The 25485-nt window shown below is 37.1% G+C and overlaps 1 protein-coding gene across 1 annotated transcript; it reads right to left on the reverse strand.

The window, feature by feature from the left end:
• Positions 1–237: 237 nt before the first annotated feature.
• On the reverse strand, positions 238–25485 carry LOC111719596 (cytochrome P450 4F2-like). Its single transcript, XM_031947942.1, has 12 exons — positions 25233–25485; positions 14009–14153; positions 9880–9933; positions 9450–9577; positions 8541–8662; positions 3763–4033; positions 2732–2798; positions 2398–2527; positions 1509–1642; positions 1248–1312; positions 880–962; positions 238–688 (listed from the first exon to the last, which is right to left on the reverse strand). Exons 1-12 carry the CDS (start codon positions 25446–25448, stop codon positions 478–480), a joined length of 1626 nt encoding a protein of 541 aa, XP_031803802.1. The 5' UTR covers positions 25449–25485; the 3' UTR covers positions 238–477.

A 25485-nucleotide genomic window follows, 5' to 3' on the forward strand; every position in this document is an offset into this window, starting at 1 on the left:
TTGGGTATGGGATGCCTTTGATATCATCTCCTACTCTGGAATCTGCCAGCCTAATTCCAGTCTCTCTCTCAAGTTAATCATTATGATTATTCAAAGAAAGAAATAATTGTAGAATTGGAAGAATCTTACAGGTCAACCAGTTCAACTTCTTGTAATTAATACAGACAGATTCATTACTATGACTGACGTGCCTAGTAAAGGCTAAAAAACTCCAAATCCTGAAGTCCTAGATTACATAGATCTTTTAGCTCCTTCTTGCCTCTTCCAAGAGACTAGGTTTGAAAACACAGATTCTTAACTTCTATCTCCTGCTCCCACCATGACCTTCTTGGCATAGGGACTCATAATGAATATCAATATAGGAAGTGCAGAAGTGTTTTTTATTTAGAAGAATAACAGTAATGAGAGGTATGATTGGAAAGGAAGGGAGCCATCAGGTTTTCATGCCTACCCATGATCAGAGACAATGCCCATACATCAGTTCTGAAGGTCTTCTTGGAGGCGTGTCTCAGAACTGGAAGAATGCTGCAGTGGCTCCACCGTCAGCCACAGCCCATCCTCTGCTCTGAGGATGAGCTCTGTTTTCCTTCGGGGTAGACTCTGATGAGGGAGGATTCGAAATCGTAGCAAAGTAAGGGCCACCACAACCTTCATCTCAGACATGGCGAAGTTCTGGCCAATGCAGTTCCTGCTCAAAGTGAAGGAACCTTGGAATAAATCTGCTTCTGAGAAGTTTCACCCCCTTCCTTACCCTACTGATGATGGGATCTCTAACCCAAAGAGGCGGGGTCTCGGAGCTGTGTAGCTGCCCATATTGATCTAGAAGGATGAAGATATCTCTCAAAGATTTAGATAGGCAGGTAGATGTTCTGGTCTCACCTGGGTCCAGCTGAGAAGGGCATAAATGCCAGGGGTGACATCTTTTGGGTATTTTGGGGATCAAAGCGGTATGGATCATAAACCTGGAGATACAGAGACATAGTTGTAGAGGTTGGTAGGGTTTATCTCAAGATCACACCCATCCAAGGGCATTCTCTCAGAAGGGACCACAGTTAGATTAGACAGAATCTTCATCAGGATAAATAGCTATAACTCCTGTTCTTCTCAGATCTTCTGAGAAGATCTTCCATGAAAGATTTTCCTGGGGTGTTCTTAATTTTTGGTCTTTCTGGGCTCATTTACATCTCATACCGGTATTCCTAATCCCTAGCTTGGATTAGTCATTGTGTAAGGATTGGTGTTTGTACCTCAGGGTTGGGCCACACAGTTGGGTTGTGGTGAGTTCCAAAGATGCTGATGAAGCATACATTTCCTAATAGGTAAGGAGAAGAGAGAAGGAATAATATAGTCCCCAAATTCTATATATACACTCTAGCCTCTTTAATATAGTGTGACCATCCTATGATAAAACCCACCAGATGCCATCTTTTGTCTTCCTTTTCTCCACTTTTTCCCACTCCTATTCTTTGACTCTGCCTCCTATTGCTATGTGGATTGGGTCAAGGCACCTTTGGGAATAATTCGACTATCAGGTAGTTTGATGTCCTTGGTGCATCGGCGTAACACAGCAGGAACTGGTGGGTACAGCCTCAGGCTCTCCTTGATACACATGGTCAGGAAGGGCATCTGGGATAGATCATCCCTGAGAACAGAAGAACTGTCAGTTCACCCCCATAGATGGAAGGAGAGGACATACCCCTTCAATTCTTGGGTAAAAAGCAAGGGGGATGGGAAGGAAGATATTACCTTGAAGGGACTTATTAAAAGTTGGGACTTTTGTTATAAAAATTGAAGGATATTAATAAAAGTATGGATGAACAATAGAGGATGTGGGAAGAGAGATTTAACACAGAAGATCTCCCTATGTTTTAACCTGGACAGTAGCTATGTTAAGTTAAACTGAAAATAGCCATGGTTTAGGGAACTTAACTATCTCTCTCTCTTAATATTTGGGAAGCTGTTTCAGTAAATGGAAGTCATCAACTTGTAACGATTAGTTTTAACCAAGTTGGGATAGGGACTGGAGGCTGTTGGGTGATAGTGTTAAAAAGTTAAGAAGATGGGAACTTGGATCCTTCCTCAGTCTCTTGCTAGGTATGTAACATAATCTCTGTCTCCCTCAGTTTCTTTATCTATAAAATAGGCATTATAAGAGTTAATAATAGCATCTACTTTCCAGAATTTTGTGAGGATCAAGGGAGAAAACATTTGTAAAATTTTTGGTAACATTAAAAAGCTATATAAATGCTAGTTTTTGCATAATTTGGGTTTGGTTCATTTGGGAATGTCCTTGGCAGTGGATGGGGAAGGTAGAGGTTTAACCCCTGACTAAATCCACCATTAGGAAACCCTAACCCTGACCCCTTGGTTCCAACCCCAGCCTCAGTGTGCATTGACCATTCAATCTCCTCTGGTTGACGACCTCTCAGGAGTTCTTCTATCTCTTGGCGGCAATGGTCCTGATGTTCTTGATGGTGGGCCAGATTGTAGAGTACCCAGGAGATGCCACTTGCAGTTGTATCGTGCCCTAGCACAGAGGGAGAGGAAAACAAACTCAAAGAGGTGGTGGGGAAATTAGAAACATTCGTTGCTAGACTGAGGCAGGAGAGGAAACATACACATATGGCTAGGCCAGTCCAAAGAAGAGTCAAGAAGGGCTAATCAGGACCCAACAAGGAATTCATTCCAATCACAGGAACTCTTGGCCTTCTATCCCCACCTGCCCCCTTACCTTCAAACATGAAGGTGTCAGCTTCTGCCCGGATATCCTTGTCTGACAAAGACTTCCCATCTTCATCCTGGAATAGATTCACATTTTGGGGTTTTGGGATTTCTATTTTACTATATATGACTCCTGGGACCTGTATAATACCTCTGTACATTGGATACACCCAAAGTTTTCTTCTGGACTTGTGCAGCTGTTATAAAACTTGGAGGTTTTTATGCCTTGGAGATTTCCAGAAACCATACAGGTCTACTTTGAATTAGACTTCCAGAAGGTTTGTGCAGCACTTGGAACCAAAGAATCCTGGGTTTGAAAAGAGACTTTACCAACTAGAATCTCATCTCTGAAGAAGAGTTTCCTTATCTTTAGAACTCCAAAGATGTTCTTGATATAGCCAGAATCAGTCCTAAAGATATCCCTGGATATGTCAGGGGCAGCTAGGTGTCAATGGATAGAGCCTGGGCCTTGAGTCAGAAAGACCTGAATTTAAATCCAGTTTTAGACATTAATAGCTCTGTGACTGGGCAAATTAATTAACCTCTTTTTGCTTCAGTTTGCTCACAGGTAAATTTGGAATAATAATAGCACCTACTTCCAAGGATTGTTGTGAGGATCAAATGACATAAGACTTGTAATGCACTTAGCACTTATAAATGGTATATAAACATTAGCTGTTATTCTTAGCTATTATGGTAAACTTCTTGATAATACCAGGAGAGCAATTCCATACCAATAGGAGGGGAAAAAAAGAGAGAATTTCTCCTTTCCCTTCCTCACACAAACTTTTTAATATGATTCTGTAAAGGTTAGGGCCTCTGAGGAGAAAAAAAAAAGCTTTTAAGGATATAGAAAAAGTCATGTGTGGTTTTACTGAAGGTCCAAGTTACCCACCTCTCTATTCTGGTCTCCAAGTCTAATATTACAGGGCCATGATGTTCTCTCCCCAGAGAAGCCCTTTGAATGATCCTGAACACCTCCTTTTGCCTTCCCCAAGTCTGCTAGATTTCATACTCTCACTCAGCTACTCATATACTCACCTTGGCCAGCAGCAGCACATCTATGAAGTCTGTGGTCTTGCCTTTACCCTTGTTCTTGAGAAAGGTTTCTGTACCTTGCTCAGCAAGGACTTTTTTCCTGGCCTGGATAACAGTGTCTGTGAAGTCATGTACTTGGCGGCAGGCCTGGGAATAGCGTCTCCCTTCTGAGGTAAGGAAATACAGTCTATCCCAGTGTAGAAAAACATGATTGAGACGTTTTGTTGAAAGGGCACTCAGCTCGAGGATGGTAGAGATGTAGGGACTTGGTTTTCTGTCCAAAGTAGAAGGGTCAGGGTCAGACTCTGGGCAAAGCAGGAAGAGAATCCACATAGCTCAGACCAAGCTCTTTAATGTCCTTCCAAATGAATTCCACCCCAACCAGGCCTGTCCAATCATTATCACCACCTTTCTCCAGTCTCAAACCACTCTTAGTCCCCTCAATCTGTGTGCAGAATAACAAAATCTCAGAGTTGGAAGGGACCCTTGAGGCTTTTTTTAGAATAGAATAGAATAACCCTTAGTTGGATAGGAATCAATGCTACAATATCCCCCTTTTCTTGTGGACCTCAAATGAGAGGAACTTTATCATTTTCTGAATTTATGAATCCTCCTCCCATTTTTGTCAGTTTATTATGAAATTTTTTTTCTTAATAGAAAATTCACATCTGCCTTTTGCAATTTCCATTCATTACTTCTGGTCATGCTCTCCTATTCAAAATAAGTCTAATTCCTCTTCACTTGTCAGCCTTTTCATTACTTGAAGACAACTATTTATTCCTTTATTTACTTCTTCAGTTGATGCTCTAATGGAATTATCTGTAGTTTCTTCATTAACCTAGCTGCCCTTTTCTGAATATATTACAATTAACAACAGTTTTTTTTTTCATAAAAAAGTGAAGACCAAAAGTTAACACTGCTCTGTATAGAGAAATAGTCTGGATAGAGCTGTAGATCAAGGCAATTACATACTTCCCTCTCCAAACATACAACTATTGGCCTAAACTATTTTTACAATAGGCTGTGATTCTTCCAGTCTTGTGACCTCTGGTATAGGCATACCTAACAAAGAGGTAAAGATTTCTAGTTTAAACAGGCACAGGACATTTAGCTCCCACCTTCTTACTCTATCAAACACTTGAAATTCATACGCAAGTGAATAATGATCAAGAAATTCAATGAAAAAATATAGGAAGTGGTTTCTCCCACCCAAGATTTGCCAAAAAAATTCAGACAGAATCCCATGAATGATCTTAAAAAGTGGGGTTGTCAGTCAAGCCAGTATCAGCACAAATTAAAAAGCTAATAGCCTTCCACACAATCAGAGATGGTCTTTATATTTCTATAACTTGTAAGATTCTGTATCTAGAGAAAGTGAGAACACAGAGTTCTCACAAGAACTTCCCATGGTAGTTGGAAAAACAGTAGGGACCTTAGAAGTCATCAGGAATAGTAATAACTAATATGGCACAACAATACTTAGATTAGGATAGAATAGGCAACCAGGTTATGGTCTCTGAATTTCCTAATACTTTGTTCTGCAATGTTATTAAGGATCTTGAAGATTCAATGCCTTGAACTTCAGAGATCCAGGTTCTCTTTCTCCCTCTCTCCCTCCTTTTCTCCTTCCCTCCTTCCCTTCCTTCCTCCTTCCTTTCTTGCCTCCTTCTCTCTCTGTCTCTCTGTCTGTCTATCTGTCTCTCTCTGTCTCTTTCCCTCTCTGTCTCTCTTTTCCCCCTTTTTGTTTCTTTGTCTCTTTTTCTCTTTCTGTCTCTCTGTAACTCTTCTCTATCTCTTTCTTTCTTGTCTCTGTCTCTCTGTCTCAATCTATCTCTGTCTTTGTCTACATCTCTGTCTGTTTTTCTGTAAGTTGTCTTTTTCTCTGTCTCTCTCCCATCTGGCCTTATCCAACATCTGCAAATGAGCAAATGTGAAAAATTCTCTCATTTAAAAAAAAAATCAGCAACTGACCCAGGCAAATGCATTAAGCTATTGTTCTATATTTCTCCCACCTTCCCTTATACTTTTACTTTTCTGACAAATTTCACAAATACTATTGGACATTTCTTTCTCTTGGATATTATGTTCTCTTGAGTTTTTCATGACTCCACTTTCTTTTTATTTTTCTCTTCAGCTCTTTGATTTTCTCAGGCTGCTTTTCTGGATTAACTATCTTGTTCTATCTATTATCTGTTTATGCATTCCTAGGAGATTACTAGGACTTTTTCCTGTATCTCAGTGATTTCATCAGATTGTGGGAGTCAGTGGTTTAATTATATCGGTTTGACATATACAATCTCTGCTAAATTTCATTACTCTATAACCAAATGGGTGTTTCAAAGGCATCTCAAACTCAATGTATTCAAAATCATTCTCATTCTCCATCTTAAACTCTTCTAATTTTTTTGATCCTACTGGTAACATCACCATCATTCCAGGTACCCACATTTTTCAGTTGTATCATCTTCAGTTCCTCACTGTCACTCAACTCACATAGCCAATTAGTTGCCAATTGTCAGTTATGTATCCTGACATTTCTCATATCTGTTTCCATCACTCCTATACCGCAGTCACTTTAGTCTATACCCTGATTATCTCTTCTCTGAACCATTTAAATAACTTTCTAATTGGTTCCCCTATATCCACTTTCCCCCCTCTCCAAAAATTATTCATAGCTGCTAAGTTGATATTTTTAAAATTCAGGTCTTATCAGGTCACTTCTCTGCTCAAGGAGGTTCAGAATAACATATGGTATCTTTAGGATAAAATACAAACCCCTCTATTTGGCATTTAAATGCCTCCAGGATCTGACTTCAACCTATATTTCTATATCTATTACACATTTTTCTTCTAAAATCCTCTAATCCAGTCACTTGTTATGTTCCTCACATATGTTATGATATCCCATCTTCCATTTCCATGTCTTTGCATAGGCTGTCCTTTATGCCTAGAAGGCTCTTCCTTCTATTTCTTAGAATCCTAGGATTAGAATTCTAGATTTAAATCCAATGCCATCTCCTATGGGAGATTTTCCTCATTCTCTTGAGTTGCTAGTACTTCTATTCCCCTTCAAAATTATTTACTATTTGAATGGACCTATCTTCACATATACTGTTCTTAATGTCCCAGCTCAACCTTGAAAATTTAATCTCTGAAGGCAGAAGTTTTTCTCCAATTATCTTTATATCTCTAGCTACTAGTCCAGTGAATCTTGGCAAATCACTTAATCCTGTTTGTTTTAGTTCCTTCTCTGTAAAATGAGCTGGAGAAGGAATTAATTGGCAGGGAAACCCTATATAGAGTCACCAAGCAACAGAACATGATCGAAATGAATCAACAAGTTTGGGGATTCCAAGTGGTTGGAATCCAGTCAAAGATAAAGTGTTGGTCTTAATTCAGGATTAGTCCTGGGTATGGAGACCTAGATGTAGAAATTAAAAGTATGAACCTAAATTAGAAAAAAATGATTTATGCATTATTGCAAATGTATACCTCTCTATTACTATTGATCATTATATCAACATGGCAAGAAAGTAAGAATAAATTTTAGAAGACAGTATTTTTTCCTTTTTAGCACAGAAAATGGTCCTGGTATGATTCAAATAGAAAGGAGGGTACATTTTTATTCTATATGGAATGTTACTATAAAATATCTTATCTTGTTATATATACCTGCATAGACATATGTTATTATTGTTATTCAGTCATTTCAGTCATGTCTGACTCTTCATAACCCCATTTGAAGTTTTCTTGACAAAAATACTGAAGTGGTTTGCCATTTCTTTCTCCAGCTCATTTTACATCTGAGGAAAATGAGGCAAAAAAAGTTAATTGACTTGTCCAGGGTCACCCAATAAATAAGTGTCTGAGGCTAGATTTGAACTCAGGAAGAAGAGGTTTCCTGATTCCAGGCTCTCAGCACTCTATCTAATATGCCACCTAATTGTTTCTGTGTGTGTGTGTGTGTGTATTTGTATATTGCATATTTTGTTGAGTTTTACTATTATCAGGTAATCTCTTTGGTGGAATCTGTGGTTACTATATAAACCTTTGATAAATGTATCCTCCCTACCTATCTGCTAACACATTATTCTGTTTCCTCATATTAGATCACATGGGGCTGTCTTCCTTTCTATATTTCCTTCTATTGCCCTTCCCCAGTCAACAGTCCTCTTTGACATATATGTCTCTTCTCTTAAGTTATCTAGTCACCTGCCTATTGAGAAGATATCCCCATTAGGAGAAGTAGAACTCAAACAAAAGAACCAGGAAGAGAAGTAGAAGGGAGAAGATGTTTAATATTGAAATAAAATGAAAATGGAGACCCAGAATCTGGTGAAGAGGAAGCAAAAAAGAAATGACCCCCTAATTATGAGCTTAAGACTTGTCACTGAGGACTTGAATCAATAATGCACAGCAGTGCCATAGTTAAATACCTGTTTTATGCTCAACCTGTCTTGGAAATGCTGACTTGCAAATAGTCAATATTGAAAAGTTCTCTAGTGCCTTCCCTTAAAAAGATTGGTCTGGGGAAGTGTCAAGGCAGTGTGTCTCTTAAGGAAGTGGGGCAGGAATTGAGACATTAAAGTCATGAGTAGCTACTCATCTGTGGGACTCTGGTTATAGGATTAAGCCCAGCTGTCCCTCCTTCTTGACTGTTGCAGATCTCCTCCTTGGTACTGCATATTCCCAGACTGGAGTTCTACTTTTCCATGTTCACATGGAGCCCTATCGTCTCCAGTTCCTGAGCCCTCACAGCCAAGACCCAGAAAGGCACTCACTCTTGACAGTTGCTATCATGACTGAAGATGCATTTCTGCAGGCTGTCCAAGGTCATGAGACTGATGTGTTCAAACATGTCCAGGTGATTTTTACCCTCAGCACACAGACGCCTCCACTTTTTCTGCTCAAGAGAGAGAGAAAGTATGGGACCAGCCTTCTCCCAGGATCGGAACTGATGATCCCAGACACACAGAGAGGGCAAGAGGCAAACCTTGGTCATAGAGAATGCAGTGAGGCTTTAGGCCACCCTCAGAATGGTCATGGGAACAAAGAGAGCCAGAACTAGAAATTAGCTTTCTCCTCCTCTGCTCCTGACTTCCTGTATGTCCTCAAAGGTGTCTTGGGTATTCAAAACTTATCGACCATGTGAAAGGTGCCAGAGGATGCTGCTGCTTATGAGTTCTGCCTCTCTTCTCAAGCCAGGCTACATATGGCAAGAGAATGTGAATGGTATGATGTCTCAGGGCCATACATTGCTAGCCATTTTAGTGCCTGGATAAGTGTTATCAACCAAACCTGACTCATATAGCAGTGACTCTCCCCTCAGCAGGAGAAGAAAGAGAGACTATGTGACTTGAGTGTGAGGTCATTGTTCAGCTTGATGGGGACTGGATAACCTGAAGCAGGGAAATAGCTGACCCCTGTTACCAGCTGGTAGTTTTAAAATTTGAAATGATTATTCTTACTAAGTGGATTCTGTTGTTTCACTGCGGTTTCTATATTTGGAATGTTCTAAGTTTGTTGCCCTTGGGCAAAACCCTTGTCATCTTGTCCTAGTTACAGATTTTCTGGGTCCATTATCCCACCTGTTGTAACCCAAGTTGGTCTGGGAAAGAAGGTACTCAACGGAGGCTCTAGATGTGGTTGATATTTCTCCCCCAGCCCACTTGTAACCTCCCCAGGCTCACATGCATGATGTTTGCACTCTGGTTAAATAACTTCATATAGGGCTTGAGGATGTCAAAGTGAAAGGCTGGGGTCAACAGACGTCGGTGCCGGCTCCATTTTTCTCCTCCGCTCAGGAGCAGCCCATCTCCTGTGGGGGGAAGGAGGTGGAAGAAATCCAGGTTTAGATCCTCAATTCCTTGCCCACCCAGAGCCCCAGTTTAGGCTCACACAGAGAGCCCCAGACCCAATAGCACCCCCTGTCCCCTATTTCCCTATTTACTTAGTCTTGAGTCTCAAGTTCTTTAGTTCTCCACTTACCAACCCACCAAATCTCCATCTCCTACAAACCCTTAACTGCTAGGATTGCCAGCCCTCTAGTCTAAGGGAACTTGGGTACCTTTCCCCAAGGCCTTATCCCTACTTTCTGGTGTGACCACACTCATTACTTACCCAACCAGGGCTCCAAGAATCCATAGATGAACTGATCTTTGGGTACAACCTGGGCTGTTGAGAGATAAATTTTTAAAAGGAGTGAATATATATGTGTGTAAATGTATACATACACATATAACGAATATGTTTATCTGTAAATATATATGTATGCATAATTAGCTTTATGAGTATACTATATATGTATTTGTACATATATAGATATCTATAGAGATAGATATAATGTGTAATATATATGTATATATCCCTATTTAGTGAAGAAGTGGGATAAGGAATATGCCATAAGATGTCACCCAAAGAGAATCAAAGGGAGGTATACTGAGCCTTGGACTGGAGTCAAGCTGAAGGCTGAAAGGTCAAGAGCTGGAATTTCATCAAATTATTCATGCTCAAAGAGAACAAGAGGATGATAGAAAGTATCATACAGGAATGGGGCAGCCTGGAGCAGGAAGAATATGCAGAAAAGGAGCAGGAAAATGAAAGTAGGAGAACAACCAAATAAATATGATAGACTAGATGGATTTGAGTCAGAGAAGACTTTTGAAAAGACCCTAAGCACCTTGGTCCAGCTAACCTCTAACTATGACCCAGGCACTAACCAGCATGAAATAACTCAGGCATGGATTTATATTCCTTAGGCGTCCATATCCAGACATGGACCCAAGCAAAATCTTCAGACATCACCCAAACATTGCTCTAAACATGTTGAAAATAGTGCCTCAGATTTCAACCTTCACAAATGTAAGAAAGGGTTACAGTCAACTTAGACATTGCTCCAAAGCCCCATAGTTCAGACACTAACCACATATAATTCTAAACTCCCCCTTTCATAGACATGGCTCAGATATTCTTGGACATGGATAATACCAAATTTGGACATCATTCAGATACCCTTCAGAGAGCTCACCTAGTTTATTCACTTCCTTCTAATTTCAACTGAGACACTCCTAGACATTATTCTGTGCACAGTTCCAAACACTCTAGACAGAACTTCTAGACTACTGTCTAGAACTACTGTCCCAGCCAGAGCCCATGCATCTTCTGGGACATGACTACAGACATAATCTAGGCATGATTCCAAACATGGAACCAGTCTAGCTCAGAAAGCTTAAGCATTTTCCAGACTTGACCCTTTAGATGGTTTCAGAAATGGTTTCCAATATACTGCAGATATGGTCCTATATGGTTCAAGAAATATCTCACATACAAGGAAGGAAGGAAAGGGAAGAAAAGAAGAAAAGCATTTATAAAGTGCCTACCAAGTTCTTTTATAAAAAGTATTCATTTGATTCTTACAAGAACCCTGTAAGGTATGTGCAGTGATTATCCTCATTTAATAAATTAGGTAACTGAGACAAATAGAGATTAAGTGATTCCTCATGATCACATAGCTGGTTATGTATTGATGTCATATCTGAACCTAAATCTTCCTGATTCCATTTCCAAATCTTTATCCACCATACCACCAATGGTCTCAGATTGTGCATGGTTAGCACCATGGCACTAGATATTTCCAGGATGTGGTTCTAGATACATAGACCTAGATAAAAATCAGATTATCATTCCAGACTCACATCAGCCTGGTCCTATACAACTCTAGATATGATTCTAAAAACAGACCCTGATTAGTTGGCAGGACATAGCACCATAAAGCTAGAGACATGACCCAAAGAAGCATGCTGGAGATATCACATTCAACAAGGTTTCCAGTCTACAACTGCTGCACTCAACTATGGTCTCAGATAGATCATAGAATTACAGTATCATAGATGGTGTTCTTATTCCTATTCATGTGGTTTATGATTTAGTGAGACTGAGCTTTCTTGCTGCTCCTCAAGCATTTTGGCCAAGGCAAAGACTTTAGCAGCATCCAGAAGTATAGCATGGTTCCCCCATTCCCCAATAAACACAGGAGTATTTTAGTGTCATATTAATGTACAAATCAGAAACTCTGAGGCTCATTCATAAATCTCATTGGAGTCAATATGGCATGTCTAATGCATGGATACAATCCTATCAAAAATGATATCATGGTCTTTTCATCCATACTTCCTGCTTTTTTGGTAAGAGTTGTGCCTTACAGTCTCTGAATATGAAAAGTGAATAAAAAATTTTAGGGTAGAGGATAGGGCACAGGTATTGGGATGTAAAAATAAAAAGGCATAAAAACTCCTTTAAAATAGGAGCAAATTTCAAATAAACCACAAGAAACAATTTACAACATTTGCATTCCATATCTAGTAATTGCACATAGTAGGAGTATTTAAAATGGATATTGAATTTAATTGAATTTGCAGGGTAATTACTGAGCTATCTTCTCAGGGACTATCCTGCCCATCTCCATGCCTTTCTATTGCATGTCATTGAAGCCTAAAATGCTCTCCTTCTTCATGCTCTGTGGACAGAATGCTGATCTTGGAGTCAGGAGACCTCAATTCAAATTTTATCTCAGACACTCAGACAGCTTGGTGATCCAAATTAAGTCTTTTATAACATCTAAGTCTCAGTTTCCTCTTCTATGAAATGGAAGTAATAATAGTATCTAACTTGTTTATTGTGAGGACTGAGATCATATGCTATTTTTATTCTTCACCTCTTATATACCTGGAATTCCTCCAATTTTCAGTTAAGATCCTACCATCTACAGCAGCCCTTGCAGGATTCTTTACTGATGAGATCTGCATTTACTGTCTCTATGTAGTTATTTCCAGGTGGACTCCTTCTCCTTAGGATATGTGCACTTTGAAGGCAGTATCTATGTTTGCCTTTTTTTTTTTTTTTTGTATTTTTAGCACTTGGCACAGTACCTGGCACATAATAAGCTCTTAAAATAATTTAAAGTGGATTGATATCTTCTAGTGCCCACAAATAAAAATGTCAGAAAATCACTGAGTGTTAGAGTTAGGAGACAATATGGATTCTGTAGTCCAGTTTCTTTCTTTAAGAAAGGAAAACAAATCTAGAGAAGACAGCATGACTTGTCCAGTACCATGAAGCCAATAAGTGGCCATCCTAAAACCCAATCCATGGTCTTTGACCTCAAACCCAGTGCTATTTCACTGTATTACACAGGGAGATACTAAGCAAGATTGAGCCCCAGCTCTCTGCAACACAGTTCCTGACCACACCATCTATCTCTCAGATCTTTGGTGCTAACATCATAATCCTGAGGATAAGTCCTCAGTGCCTGGTCTTGTTTGCAGGTCTTTCTGCCCATAAGTCAGTGAATTCTGCCCAAAAGAAATAATCATTCCATTTCTCCCTCCATCTGTCCTGAACTTTGCTATTACCTCTCCTCTTCTCCTCTACTAATATTCCTAAGAACATGGAACTCTCTCTTTCCATGAATCATTAAGTTCCCTGTTCCATCATGAAAAATGCTTTGATGAAAAAGGATCTTCAGGGCCACTGTAGCTTCTAATATTCTCCTTCATCCTTAGCTGCCCCAAATACATATAGTTCATTCTCCTCTGCTATTGGCCAGAAAGTAGCTTTAAATATCTCTCTCTCACACCAGGGGAGACAGACAAATTGGAAACAGTTCCAAACTTGTCCCCAACAGAAGAAAATGCTCTTTCCTTTTTCTTCAGTCATCACTTTTCTCAGCCTCCACAAACCAAAGTGGGACTTAGTGGTCATACAGTGTTAGTAGTGAATATGACATGGAAACAGAAAATGGAAAAGGGGAAAAGGAAGAAGTAAGGCAGAAGGAAAAAGAAACCCTACAATAATTGATGAAGACAGGGAGGCCACAGAATAATAGAGAGGAAATGAGAGGGATTCTGTTAAAAAAACAGATCAACAGTCAGAGAGAAAGGAGTTTATAGAGAAATAAAGGTGCCTACATGAGGTACTTAGCAAAAAGTTGTTTAATTGGTTTGTTGAGTTTAAAGAAAGAGAAGGAAGGCAGGGTGTTGAGAATAGAACTTCTGATTCTAGAGGGTCCCAGGATCTTGGTAAAAAGGGAGCATGTGAGGGGTTAATATGACAGTATAGAAGACCAGAAGAGGGTAAGATGGTTAAGAAGTTCTGGATAATGTGAGAAGGACCTTTGGAGGATCCTGGATACCTGAGGGGCAGATTGTGACAGATGTTGCTCAAGTAATTTTGACCTTTAGAATTTTCATACCTGATGCAGAAGTAAGAGGCCGGATGTAGTCAGGATGGCAGAGTGTAACTACTGGGAGGAAAGGTCCTACCCAGAGTAGAAAGGTCTCCCTAAAAGTGGCCACAATACTGAGAAAACGTACCAAATTTTCCTCTGTGAAGTCTATCTACAGACAAAACAAAGATCAGAGTCATCACTTCCAAATAGCTTTTAACAAACCACAAATAAATACCACCTCCTTCCATCATGGGAAAGGGGAAGAGAAATCTAAGTGGTTCAGAGGTAAGTGCTTTTTTCTGGAGGCATTTAAAAAAAATGAAATCATTATGAAATGAACTGTGGCATCATAGAAAGACCACTAGATTACTAAATAGTTAAAGATTCTTAGATTTGCTTGGGGTAGAGATGGCTGGGAAATCATTTGGTTTTACCCATACCCAGATAAAAATTCTTTTTGATAACACACCCAAGTGATTCTATAGCCTCTTGTTGAAGACCTACTGTGCAGAGGGAACCCATCAACTTCTGAAAGAGCCCAATCCGCTTTTAGACAACTGCAATTTTTGGTAAACTTTTTCTGATAACCAAGAGTATTTTGACCTCATTCCAGCTTCCACTCTGATCTTAGCTCTGTCCTCTGGGATTAAATGTAGCAGATGGGACCCATATTCCTCATGACAGCTCTACAAATGCTTGAACATAGTCATCATTTCCCACTAAGTTTTCCCTTTTCCAGACTGAAACAAAGAGAGTTCTTTGAATCAAATATCTTTAGGGAATAGTCTATTATCCAAGGTTTATAGGAAATTGACATAAATGTATAAAATTTGAGAAGAGCTGACTTTGAAATTAGGAGAACCCAAGTTCAAATCCTACTTCAGATAAATACTGACTATGTGACCCTGGGCTGGTTACTTATTATTTCAGTGCTCTAGGGAAAAGCTTTCTTAAAAAAAATTCCTTAGTTACATGTAAGAAACAACTTTTTTTGGTTATACATGTACCTTCATTTTTTTTGTACATTTTCTTATGAATCATGTTGGGAGAGAAAAATCAGAACAATATGAAAAAAAAAAACACAAGACAAAAAAATCCCAGAAGAAACAGAAAAAAATGAACATAGCATGTGTTGATTTACATTCAGTCTCCATAGTTTTCTCTCTGGATGTAGATAGCATTTTCTTTCCCAAGTTTATTGTGATTACCTTGCATAGCTTTACTTCCAAGAAGAACCAAGTCTATCATAATCGATCATCACGTAATCTTACTGTTACTCTGTACAATGTTTTCCTGGTTCTGCTTGTTTCTCCCAGCATCAGTTCATATAAATCTTTCCAGGCCTTTCTAAAACCAGCCTATTCATAATTTTTTATAGAAAGATAGTATTTCATTGCTTTTATATACTATAACTTATTTAGCCATTCCCTAATTGATGGGCATACACTCATTTTCCAATCCTTTGTCACCACAAAAAAAGCTCCTACAAACTTTTTTTGTACATTTGGGTCCTTTCCCACCTTTCATGATTTATTTGGGATAAAGACCTAGTAGTAGCACTGCTGGAACAAAGAGTATGCACAGTTTTATAACCCTTTGAGCATCACTCCAAATTGCTCTCCAGAATGGTTGGATCATTTTACAACTCCATCAATACATTAATGTAGGACAAAGCTTCTTAAACTGTGGGTCATGACTCCATATGAGGTCATGTAAATGAATGTAGGGATCAAGAAATTATGATTTGTTATCTGTAAATGTTTGATTTGTATACCTATTTGACATATAAAATACATATCTGGGGTTGTGTAAAAATTTCTTGGGTGAAAAGGGCTCATGAGAGGAAAAAGATTAAGAAGCTCTGCTTTAAGAAATTCCTTAAGAATCTCAGTTACAAAGGAGGTATAACTTTCTACTGGTAAAGAAAGACTCCTTCCCTAGGAATTCCCTAATGAATAAAACCACAGGTCCAGTCTTTATCCTTTGTATAAGATTATTTTAATTTTCAATACCAAGTCATTTTCAAATAGCTAGATGAATCTACTTTACAGAAGAAATGCAAATAATCAATAAACCTGTGAAAAATGTTCTAAATTACTAATATTAAGAGTTAAAACAACTTTGGGGTTTTATCCATCAAATTGGAAAAGACAAAAATAGAAACAATAAATGTTACAGAAACCATGAAAAGGCAAGCACATTAATAAAATGTAATTGGTGGAATTTTGAATTAGCCTCACCATTCTGGGGAGCGATCTTGAATGGGACAAGAAAATTCACCAAATTGTTCATACCCATTGGACCCAATGATCCCCTACTGGACAAGGACCCCAAAGAAGTCAATGGTTTAAAGAAATATCTTTTTACATTACACACTATTAGTCACACAACTCTTTTGACAGCAAAATCTAGAAAAAAATGGATTGTGATTGAGTGAAAATCAATTGAATAAATTATTGTTGAGGAATATAATGGAATATTCACTAAAATAAATGATAAAAAGAAAGATTTCAGAGCCTTTACTGAATGCTCCCAAAGTGATTCATAGCAAAGAAAGATAATAATATATGCAAATATAAACAAAGTGACAATAAAGACTGTCATATTGATTAGCTTCAATGAACTATATCATTTTGAAAGGGCTGCTGCTGCTAGCTAGTATTTATATAGAACTTTAAGATCTGCAAATATTTAATTTCATTCTTTTTAAAAGTCCTGGGACATAGGAACTTTATTATCTACATATTGCAAATGAGAAAATTAAGTCAGACTGAGGTTAACTGAGGTTAAGAGTCATCCAACTAATAAGTGTTTGTGGTTAAATTTGAACTCTGATGTTCCTGATTCCAGGATTAACATTCAACCCACCATATCACCCAGCTGCATTCTTTTGTGGCTCACTGAAACATTTTCAATTCTTGACAATTTTCTGGAAGATCTTAGTCCTTTTTATTTCTTACTAGTATACTTTTGTCTATAAAAAGAAAAAAAGTTAAAGGAAAGTTTATGATAGTTCTTTCTTCACTGATGAAAGGGAGATCCAGAAGCACCAGCTAAAAGGTAAGACAAAGAACCTAGTGGCCAGTAGAAGGCTCCTACAAAATGGAAGATGCTGTAGATGCTGAAACAAAGACAGCTCAGTGGACTGGCGCTAAGGTTCATAGGTAGGTGTGATGGTGAAGAAGAGAAAAAAAAAAAAGAGAAGAGATCATAGGTGTTGGAATCTTTATAAACTGTTAAACCATTAGAGTTGATAGAAACAATAATTATCTAATTTAGCATGGTTCAATATGATTGATTTGATCTTAGAAGGAGATATTTTGGGCCAGAACTTGAAACAAGGTACTAAGTACAACTGATGGAAACAATGCTTATGTTCACACCTTTAGAGAGCTCATAGAAGCAAGAAATATTTAAGTACTCATTGGAGTTTACATGTTTGGGAGATTTCAGGGATTAGAAAGAGATATTTGAATTCACACCTCCCATTGAAGCTCTTAGGGCCAGAGAGCATGCTGGGCGATATCCCACAATCCCACTCTCTGAGAAGTAGCAGAAATACAGCTCCAGTAAACCACTTGAGAGAGTTAATTTGGGAACATTCCCAGGGGTCGGAGAGGAGCACTCTGCGTGGAAGCCCACAAGCCCTATCTTCGAGGCAAGAGAGATATCTCATATCTTCTACCTTGGTGCTGGCTGGAGTCGGAAGGACTTTGGATTTGGAGACATTCAGACAGAGCTCTTAGAACCAAGTGGAGAGATAGGCCTGAGCTAACCAGGCTATATTGAAGGATACAATAAAAGATCTGAACTTTTATCAGCTGGCTGCGATTTTGGAGTAATTATTTACTTGTAACTGAAACTAAGGCTGCCTCCAGAAAACCTCCCCGAGAAACCTGCTTTCTCCCAGAGAGAACTATTATTAAAGAAGAGAAAAACACCAACACATAGGATCTTAAATTTAGATCTGAAACCATAAGTACCTTAGGTACTTAATAGGACCTATTAGAATGACAAAGGGGAAGGCAAGCAATTTGATATTAATTATACATGTGAAGTCATGCAAAGCTCATTTTCATATTATCCATGTTGCAGAAAAACCACACAAACAAAATGAAGCAGTAAAAATAAAGAAAGTTTAAGAAAAGTATGGTTCACATTTCCAATGGAGCAGTAATGAACTGAACTAGCAACGCCCAGAGAAAGAACTCTGGGAGATGACTAAAAACCATTACATTGAATTCCCAATCCCTGTATTTATGCCCACCTGCATTTTTGATTTCCTTCACAGGCTAATTGTACAATATTTCAGAGTCTGATTCTTTTTGTACAGCAAAATAACGGTTTGGTCATGTATACTTATTGTGTATCTAATTTATATTTTAATATATTTACCATCTACTGGTCATCCTGCCATCTGGGGGAGGGGGTGGGAGGTAAGAGGTGAAAAATTGGAACAAGAGGTTTGGCAATTGTTAATGCTGTAAAGTTACCCATACATATAACCTGTAAATAAAAGGCTATTAAAAAAAAAAAACAAGTATGAATGATGGACACTTCCAGAATGTCACATCACAGCAACTCCAAAAAAAAAAAAAAAAAAAAAGAATTAGAGTAGTGCATCAACAGAATAGATTAAGTACACATTACAAAATAGTAAATGACCAGAGTAATCTTGTCTTTGATAAACCCAAACATCTAAGCTTTGGAGGTAGGAACTTAACATTTGGTTTAAAAAATTTTTTTTTAATTGCTGGGAAAACTGGAAAGCAGTTTGATAAAAACTGGGCATAGACCAACATCTCAACATTGAATAAGAAGAAAATGTCAAAATGGATAAATGATTAGACCTAAAGGATGCTATCATAAGTAAATTAGGGGAGCATAGAAAAATACACATGTCAGATCTATGGGTAAGAGAAAATTTTTACCCAAAAAAGAGATAAAGAGGATTATGGAAAGTAAAAATGGTCATTTTGATTATAAGAAATTAGAAAAATTTTGCACAAACAAAACTAATGCAGCTAAAATTGAAAGTAAAATAGGAAACTAGAAAAACAATTTTACAGAGAGATTCTCTACTAAAGTTCTAATTTTACAGATTTATAGGAAACAGCTAAATGTATATAAAAAAACAATTCCTCAATTTACAGAGTCAAAAAATATTAACATGCAGTTTTCAGAAGAAATCAAATCTCTCAATAATAACATGAAAAATTTCCTAAGTCACTATTGATTAGAGAAATGCTCATTAAAATAAGTTTTCAATACTATCTATCACATTGCTAACAAGCCAGAAAAGGAAAATGATAAATTCTAGAAGGGATATGGAAAAATTGGAACCCTAATGCACTGTTTGTGGAATTGTGAACTAGTCCAATGATTTTGAAGAATAATTTTGAATTATGCGGAAAGAGCTATAAAATTGAACATAACTTTTTTGCTTAGAAAAACTATCACTAAGTGCCAGAGAAATCAAAGAAAGGGGGAAAGGACTTATTTGTATCAGACATTTAGAATATCTCATTTTATGATGGCAAAGAATTGAAAATTTAGGGGATGTCCCATCAAATGGGCAATAGCTGAACTAGTTGTGGTAAATGATTTTGATAGAACACTATTGTGCTTTATGAAATGACAAGCAGGATGGTTTCAGAAAAACCTAAGAAGATTTATATGAATTCATATAAAATGAAATGAGCAGAAATAATAGCAATGTTGTGAGGATGATCATCTGTGAAAGATGTAGTTATTCTAATCAAGATAATGATCCAAGATAATTGCAAAGGACACATGATGAAAACGCTATCCATCTCCTGAGAAAGAACTGATGAACTCTGATTGCAAATTGAACCATACTTTTCTTTCTTTCTTTCTTTCTTTTTTTTTTTTTAATTTAATAGCCTTTTATTTACAGGATTGTGAAGGTTTTCCTGGAGGCAGCCTTATTGAAATAAATAATTACTCCAAAATCACAGCCAGCTGGTAAAAATGCAAACGTTTATTTCTCCTTCCAAATTAGCCCGGTTAGTTGAAGCCTATCTCTCTGCCTGGCTCCAAGAGATCTTGCAGCTTTGTCCTTGGCTTCTGCCTCTGCTTTCTTCAGCCTCCAACCAGCTCCGACTTGTGGCTTCTCAATCTCCAACTGAGGAAAGTATACTTCTGTATCTCCCAGAGTGCTCTGTCTCCAACCCCAGTCGAAGTTTCCCAGAACTCTCTTGCGTTGCTCACTGGAACTGTATTTATGCTACTTCTCTGAGAGTGGGATTGTGGGATATCTCCCAGCATGCTCTCTGAAATCTCCCAAACATGTGAACTCCATTGAGTTCTTAGATATTTATGAGCTCTCTAAAGGTGTGAACACAAGCATTGTTTCCATCAGTTGTACTTAGTACCTGGTTCAAGTTCTGGTCCAAAATATCTCTTTCTAAGATTAAATCAACTCCAATGGCTTAACACTTTGTAAAGATTCCAACACAGGATGACCAGTAGATGTTAAATATATTAAAATATAAATTAGATACACAATAAGTATACATGACTAAACCATTATTTTGCTGTACAAAAAGAATCAGACTCTGAAATATTGTACAATTAGCCTCCCAGAGTTCTTTCTCTGGGTGTAGCGCATAAATATAGGGATTGGAAATTCAATGTAATGGTTTTTAGTCATCTCCCAGAGTTCTTTCTCTGGGTGTAGCTGGTTCAGTTCATTACTGCTCCATTGGAAATGATTTGGTTGATCTCATTGCTGAGGATGGCCAAGTTCATCAGAACTGGTCATCATATAGTATTGTTGTTGAAGTATATAATGATCTCCTGGTCCTGCTCGTTTCACTCAGCATCAGTTCGTGTAAGTCTCTCCAGGCCTTTCTGAAATCATCCTGTTGGTCATTTCTTACAGAACAACAATATTCCATAATATTCATATACCACAATTTATTCAGCCATTCTCCAACTGATGGGCATCCACTCAGTTTCCAGTTTCTAGCCACTACAAAGAGGGCTGCCACAAACATTCGTGCACATACAGGTCTCTTTCCCTTCTTTATAATCTCTTTGGGAGCCCAGTACTACTCGAATTCTTAGTGAGTATCAGATTGTTTTGATGATTACTGTTTTGTAACATAGTTGGAAATCTCAGTTTCCCTTTTAAACAATTTTTTTTTCACTGATTCCCTTGAAATTCTTGATCTTGTGTTCTTCCAAATGAATTTTGTTACTATTTTTTTAGTGCTATAAAATAATTCTTTCATAGTTTGATATGACACTGAATAAGCAAATTAATTCAATTAGAATTGTAATTTTTATTATATTGGCTTGGCTTGTTGTTCAGTTACTCAGTCATGTTCAATTCTACATCAACCCATGGACTTTGTTCATGGGGTTTTATTGGCAAAGATAGTAGAGTTGTTTTCAATTTCCTTCTCTAGTGTGTCATTTCCTAGTCAGAAGAGAAACTGAAATAAATAGGAGTTAACTGACTTGTTGAAATCATACAACTAATAAATGTCAGAAGCTAAATTTGAATTAAAATCTTTTTGATCCAGGTCTGGTGCTGTATACACTATACCAACTATCTGTCCCCTGCTTTAGCCTACCCATAAGCAATTAATAGTTCTCTAATTGTTTAGGGATGTGTGTGTGTGTGTGTGTGTGTGTGTGTGTGTCTGTATGAAAAGCATTTTGTGATTGTGTTCATATAATCTCTCAGCTTGTTCTGGCAGATAGACTCACATATTTTATATTGTATGCATTCATTTAAAATGGAATGTTTCTTTTTAGTTCATGCTGCAGGGTTTTGTTGGTAGAATATGAAATATTTTAAGATTTACTTGGATATATTTTATATCCTGCAATTTGGTGAAATTAATTGTTTCAACAAAGTTTTTAGTTGATTCTCAAGAATGCTGTAAATATATCATATCATCTGCAAAGAGTGACAGTTTTATTTCCTCATTGCCTATTTTTATTCTTTCAATTTCTTTTCATGTCTTATTGCTATGGCTAGCACTTTTAGTACAATATAGCATAATAATGTTAATAATGAACATATTTGCTTCACTCCTGATCTAATTTGGAAGATTTCAAGTTTATTCCTATTACAGATAATGTCTGCTCATGATTTTAGATAAATATTACTTAAAATTATTAGCTTAAGAAGGATTTCACTGACTTCTATGCTTTTTAGTGTTTTTTAATAGAAATGCATATTATATCTCAGAATCTTTTAATGCAGTTATTGATATAGTCACATGGGTTCATATTAGTTTTGTTATTAATATAGTCAATTATACTGATAGTTTTCCTAATATTGAACTAGCCCCACATTCCTGATATAAATACCACTTGGTAATAGTGTATAATCTTTATGAGATATTGCTGTGATTTATGATATATCTGTATTTCAATGAGGAATTAGTTAAAGACTCTTGTGATATTCTTGGGGACAATATGCTCTAGTGGAAAAACACTATATTTGGAGTCAGAGCAAATGGTTTTGCTTCTTCCACGACCATGAGCAAGTCATTTGATTTCTCTAGGACTTTGTTTCCTCATATACATAATGATGATAAGTTTAGATAGGTGATTTTTTAAATTAGCATTTCCTCCCAATTACATGTAAAGACAATTTTAAGCATTCATTTTCACAAGATTTTGAATTCCAATTTTTTCTCCTTCCAAAAGAGGCAGCCAATTTAATATGTTATACATGTGCTATCATATAAAATATTTTCATACTATTCACAGTTGTAAAAGAAGAAACTGACTAAAAGGAAAAAAAAAACAAAGACACACATGCACACACAAAAGAATAAAATAAATGAAAAAAAAGTGCTTCAATAGCATTGAGTCAATCAGTTTTTTATCTGGATATGGACAATATTTTCCTTTGTGCTTGTTTTGGATCATTGTGTTCCTGAGAAGGACTCATTCATCACACAAGCATCACACATTGTTGTTACTGCATACGTTGTTCTCCTGGATTTGCTCATTTCACTTTGCATCACTTCATAGAAGTCTTTCCAGATTTTTCTAAAATCTACCTTTTCATGATTTCTAATTGCATAATAATATACTATTTCATTCATATACCACAACTTGTTTAGCCATTCCCCAATTGCTGGGTCTTCCTTTAGTTTTTTATATTTTGCTACCAAAAAAAAATTTGCTATAAATGTTTTTGCACATGTTGGTCCTTTCCATCTTTTTATGATTTCTTTGTAATACAGACCTAATAGTGATATTATTGGATTGAAAAATATGTACAGTTTTATAGCCATTTTATACCATATCTCCAAATTACTCTCCAGAATGGTTGGATCAGTTCACGAATCTAGCAACAGTGAATTAGTGCTCCAATTTTCCCACATCATCTCCAATATTATTAATTTTTTTTTTGTCAGATTAGCCAAACTAATAGGTATAAGGTGGTACCTGGGAGTTGTTTTAATTTGCATTTCTCTAATCAAAAGTGATTTAGAGCACATCTTCATATGCTTATAGATTTGATTTCTTCACCTGAAAATTTCTTGTTCATATCATTTGACTATTTAACTCAATTCTCTATATATTTGAGAAATGAGGCCTTTATCAGAAACACTGATTATAAATCCCCCCCCCCATTTTCCTGTTTTCCTTCTAATATTGATTGCATTGATTTTGTTTGTACAAAAGCTTTTTAATTTGATATAATAAAAATCTGTTTTATATTTTATAATACTCTTTATTTCTTGTTTTGTCATGAATTCTTCTCTTCTGTACAAATCTGACAGGTATTCCTTGCTCCTCTATTTTGCTTATGGTGTCACCCTTCATATCTAAATCATGCACCCATTTTTACCTTATCATGGTATATGGTATAGGCAGAATTGTAATTATTACATTGGCTAGATTTATATATGGTATTTTCCCAATTGTTTAGATTTGACTTTATTTGTATGAAAAGTGTTTTATAATTGTATTCATATAAATTCTGGGTTTCTCTTGGCAAGAAGACTCCCAAGTATTTTATATTGTTTACTATTATTATTTTTTTTCATAATTATAACTTTTTATTGACAGAACCCATGTTTGGATAATTTTTTACAACATTATCCCTTGCACTCACTTATGTTCCAATTTTTCCTCTCCCTCCCTCCACCGCCTCCCCCAGATGGCAAGCAATCCTATACATGTTAAATATGTCACAGTATATCCTTGTTTACTATTCTTTTAAATGGAGTTTCTATTTTTATTTCTTGCTGTTGAACTTAGTTGATCATATAAAAAACATTGATAATTTATGTAGATTTATCTTATATCCTACAATTTTGCTAAAGTTGTTAATTATTTCAAGTAGTTTTTAATATCATCATAACTTCTGCAAAGAGTAGTATTCTTATTTCTTCATTACCTATTATAATTCCTTCAATTTCTTTTTCTTCTCTTTTTTTTGGATGAATGATTTTTAGAGTTCTTTCCAACTCTAAATTCTCTGGCCTAGGTTACATACAATAAGGTTCCCTAAGGTAGCATGTTAACTTAGAGAAAACCACTTATTAACATTATTCATGTTCTATTATATTTCTATCAATTTCATTAAATATTTCCCAATTGTATTTTAATCTGATGACATTTGTATCCAGTAATGTTAACTGCATATTTGATACCTCTTTTCTGAACGACGTAGAGCAGATTATAGTATAGTTAGATGCATTTAAAACTTGTTAATCTTAGAAAAATCTGAGAATTTTTGTATCCATGCTCACCAGGACTCATATTGTATCATAGTGGCTGAAAAAGACATGTGCTCTAAGAGGACATAAATAGATGCATGTTATCCATAGCAAGGAAAATAAGAGCCCTGTTGTCCTCTATTCCTGGGGGAGGATATTGGAAGCCTAGAGCATTGTGTTCAATTTTGGGCACCTATTTGAACTGAACTCTTACCTTCCTTGTGTCCTCATATCTTGCTGAGAAATCAGCCAACTTCTTTGTATCTCTCTAATTTCTGAGTATGAATAACTGAAGGGATTCTTTCTCTATTTGTATCATCCAGGACTTCTGGAGCACTGGATGCCCAGATTGCTTTTTTCCTGTGAAGGTCTGCTTAGTTTCTGGTCTTTTTCATTTCCCATTCCAATTTCTCAACTGCCCAGACACCTCATCTCCTCTGCCCAGTACCCTCAAATATTTAGTCTAGTCAATTCCCTAATTCATTTACTCATTGAGCTCACCAACTCTTCATCCAGGTGTCTCCACTTACCATCCCCAGGTGACCAACGAACCAGTTCTGAAGGGGTGGCTGGGGAAAGCATCTAAAATATTGGCAGATGTTGTAGTATCTGTAGGCAGAAGACAAGACCTGAGCCAGGATCCATGTGCTAAGTGCCAAGAAGAACAGGAGCAGGCCTGAAGAAATTCCAGGCCTTAACCCTTCCAGGCCCAGCTGCTGAGACAGCCACTCAGAACTTGGCAACATCCTGCAGAGAGAGACAAAAAATGAAGACTTAGTTGGG

Source organism: Sarcophilus harrisii, chromosome 1 (genome assembly GCF_902635505.1).
Source record: "Sarcophilus harrisii chromosome 1, mSarHar1.11, whole genome shotgun sequence".
Lineage (NCBI taxonomy): Eukaryota > Metazoa > Chordata > Mammalia > Dasyuromorphia > Dasyuridae > Sarcophilus > Sarcophilus harrisii.

Bases quoted from the DNA above. Each gene is read 5' to 3' on its own strand.
- LOC111719596 (XM_031947942.1), bottom strand. From the start codon at position 25,448: ATGTTGCCAAGTTCTGAGTGGCTGTCTCAGCAGCTGGGCCTGGAAGGG. The intron at 4,034-8,540 runs GTGAGTGCCTTT...TACTTTGGACAG, and splicing joins CATGATAGCAACTGTCAAGA to AAAACCAAGTCCCTACATCT. The intron at 2,528-2,731 runs GTAAGGGGGCAG...CCTCTGTGCTAG, and splicing joins TGACACCTTCATGTTTGAAG to GGCACGATACAACTGCAAGT.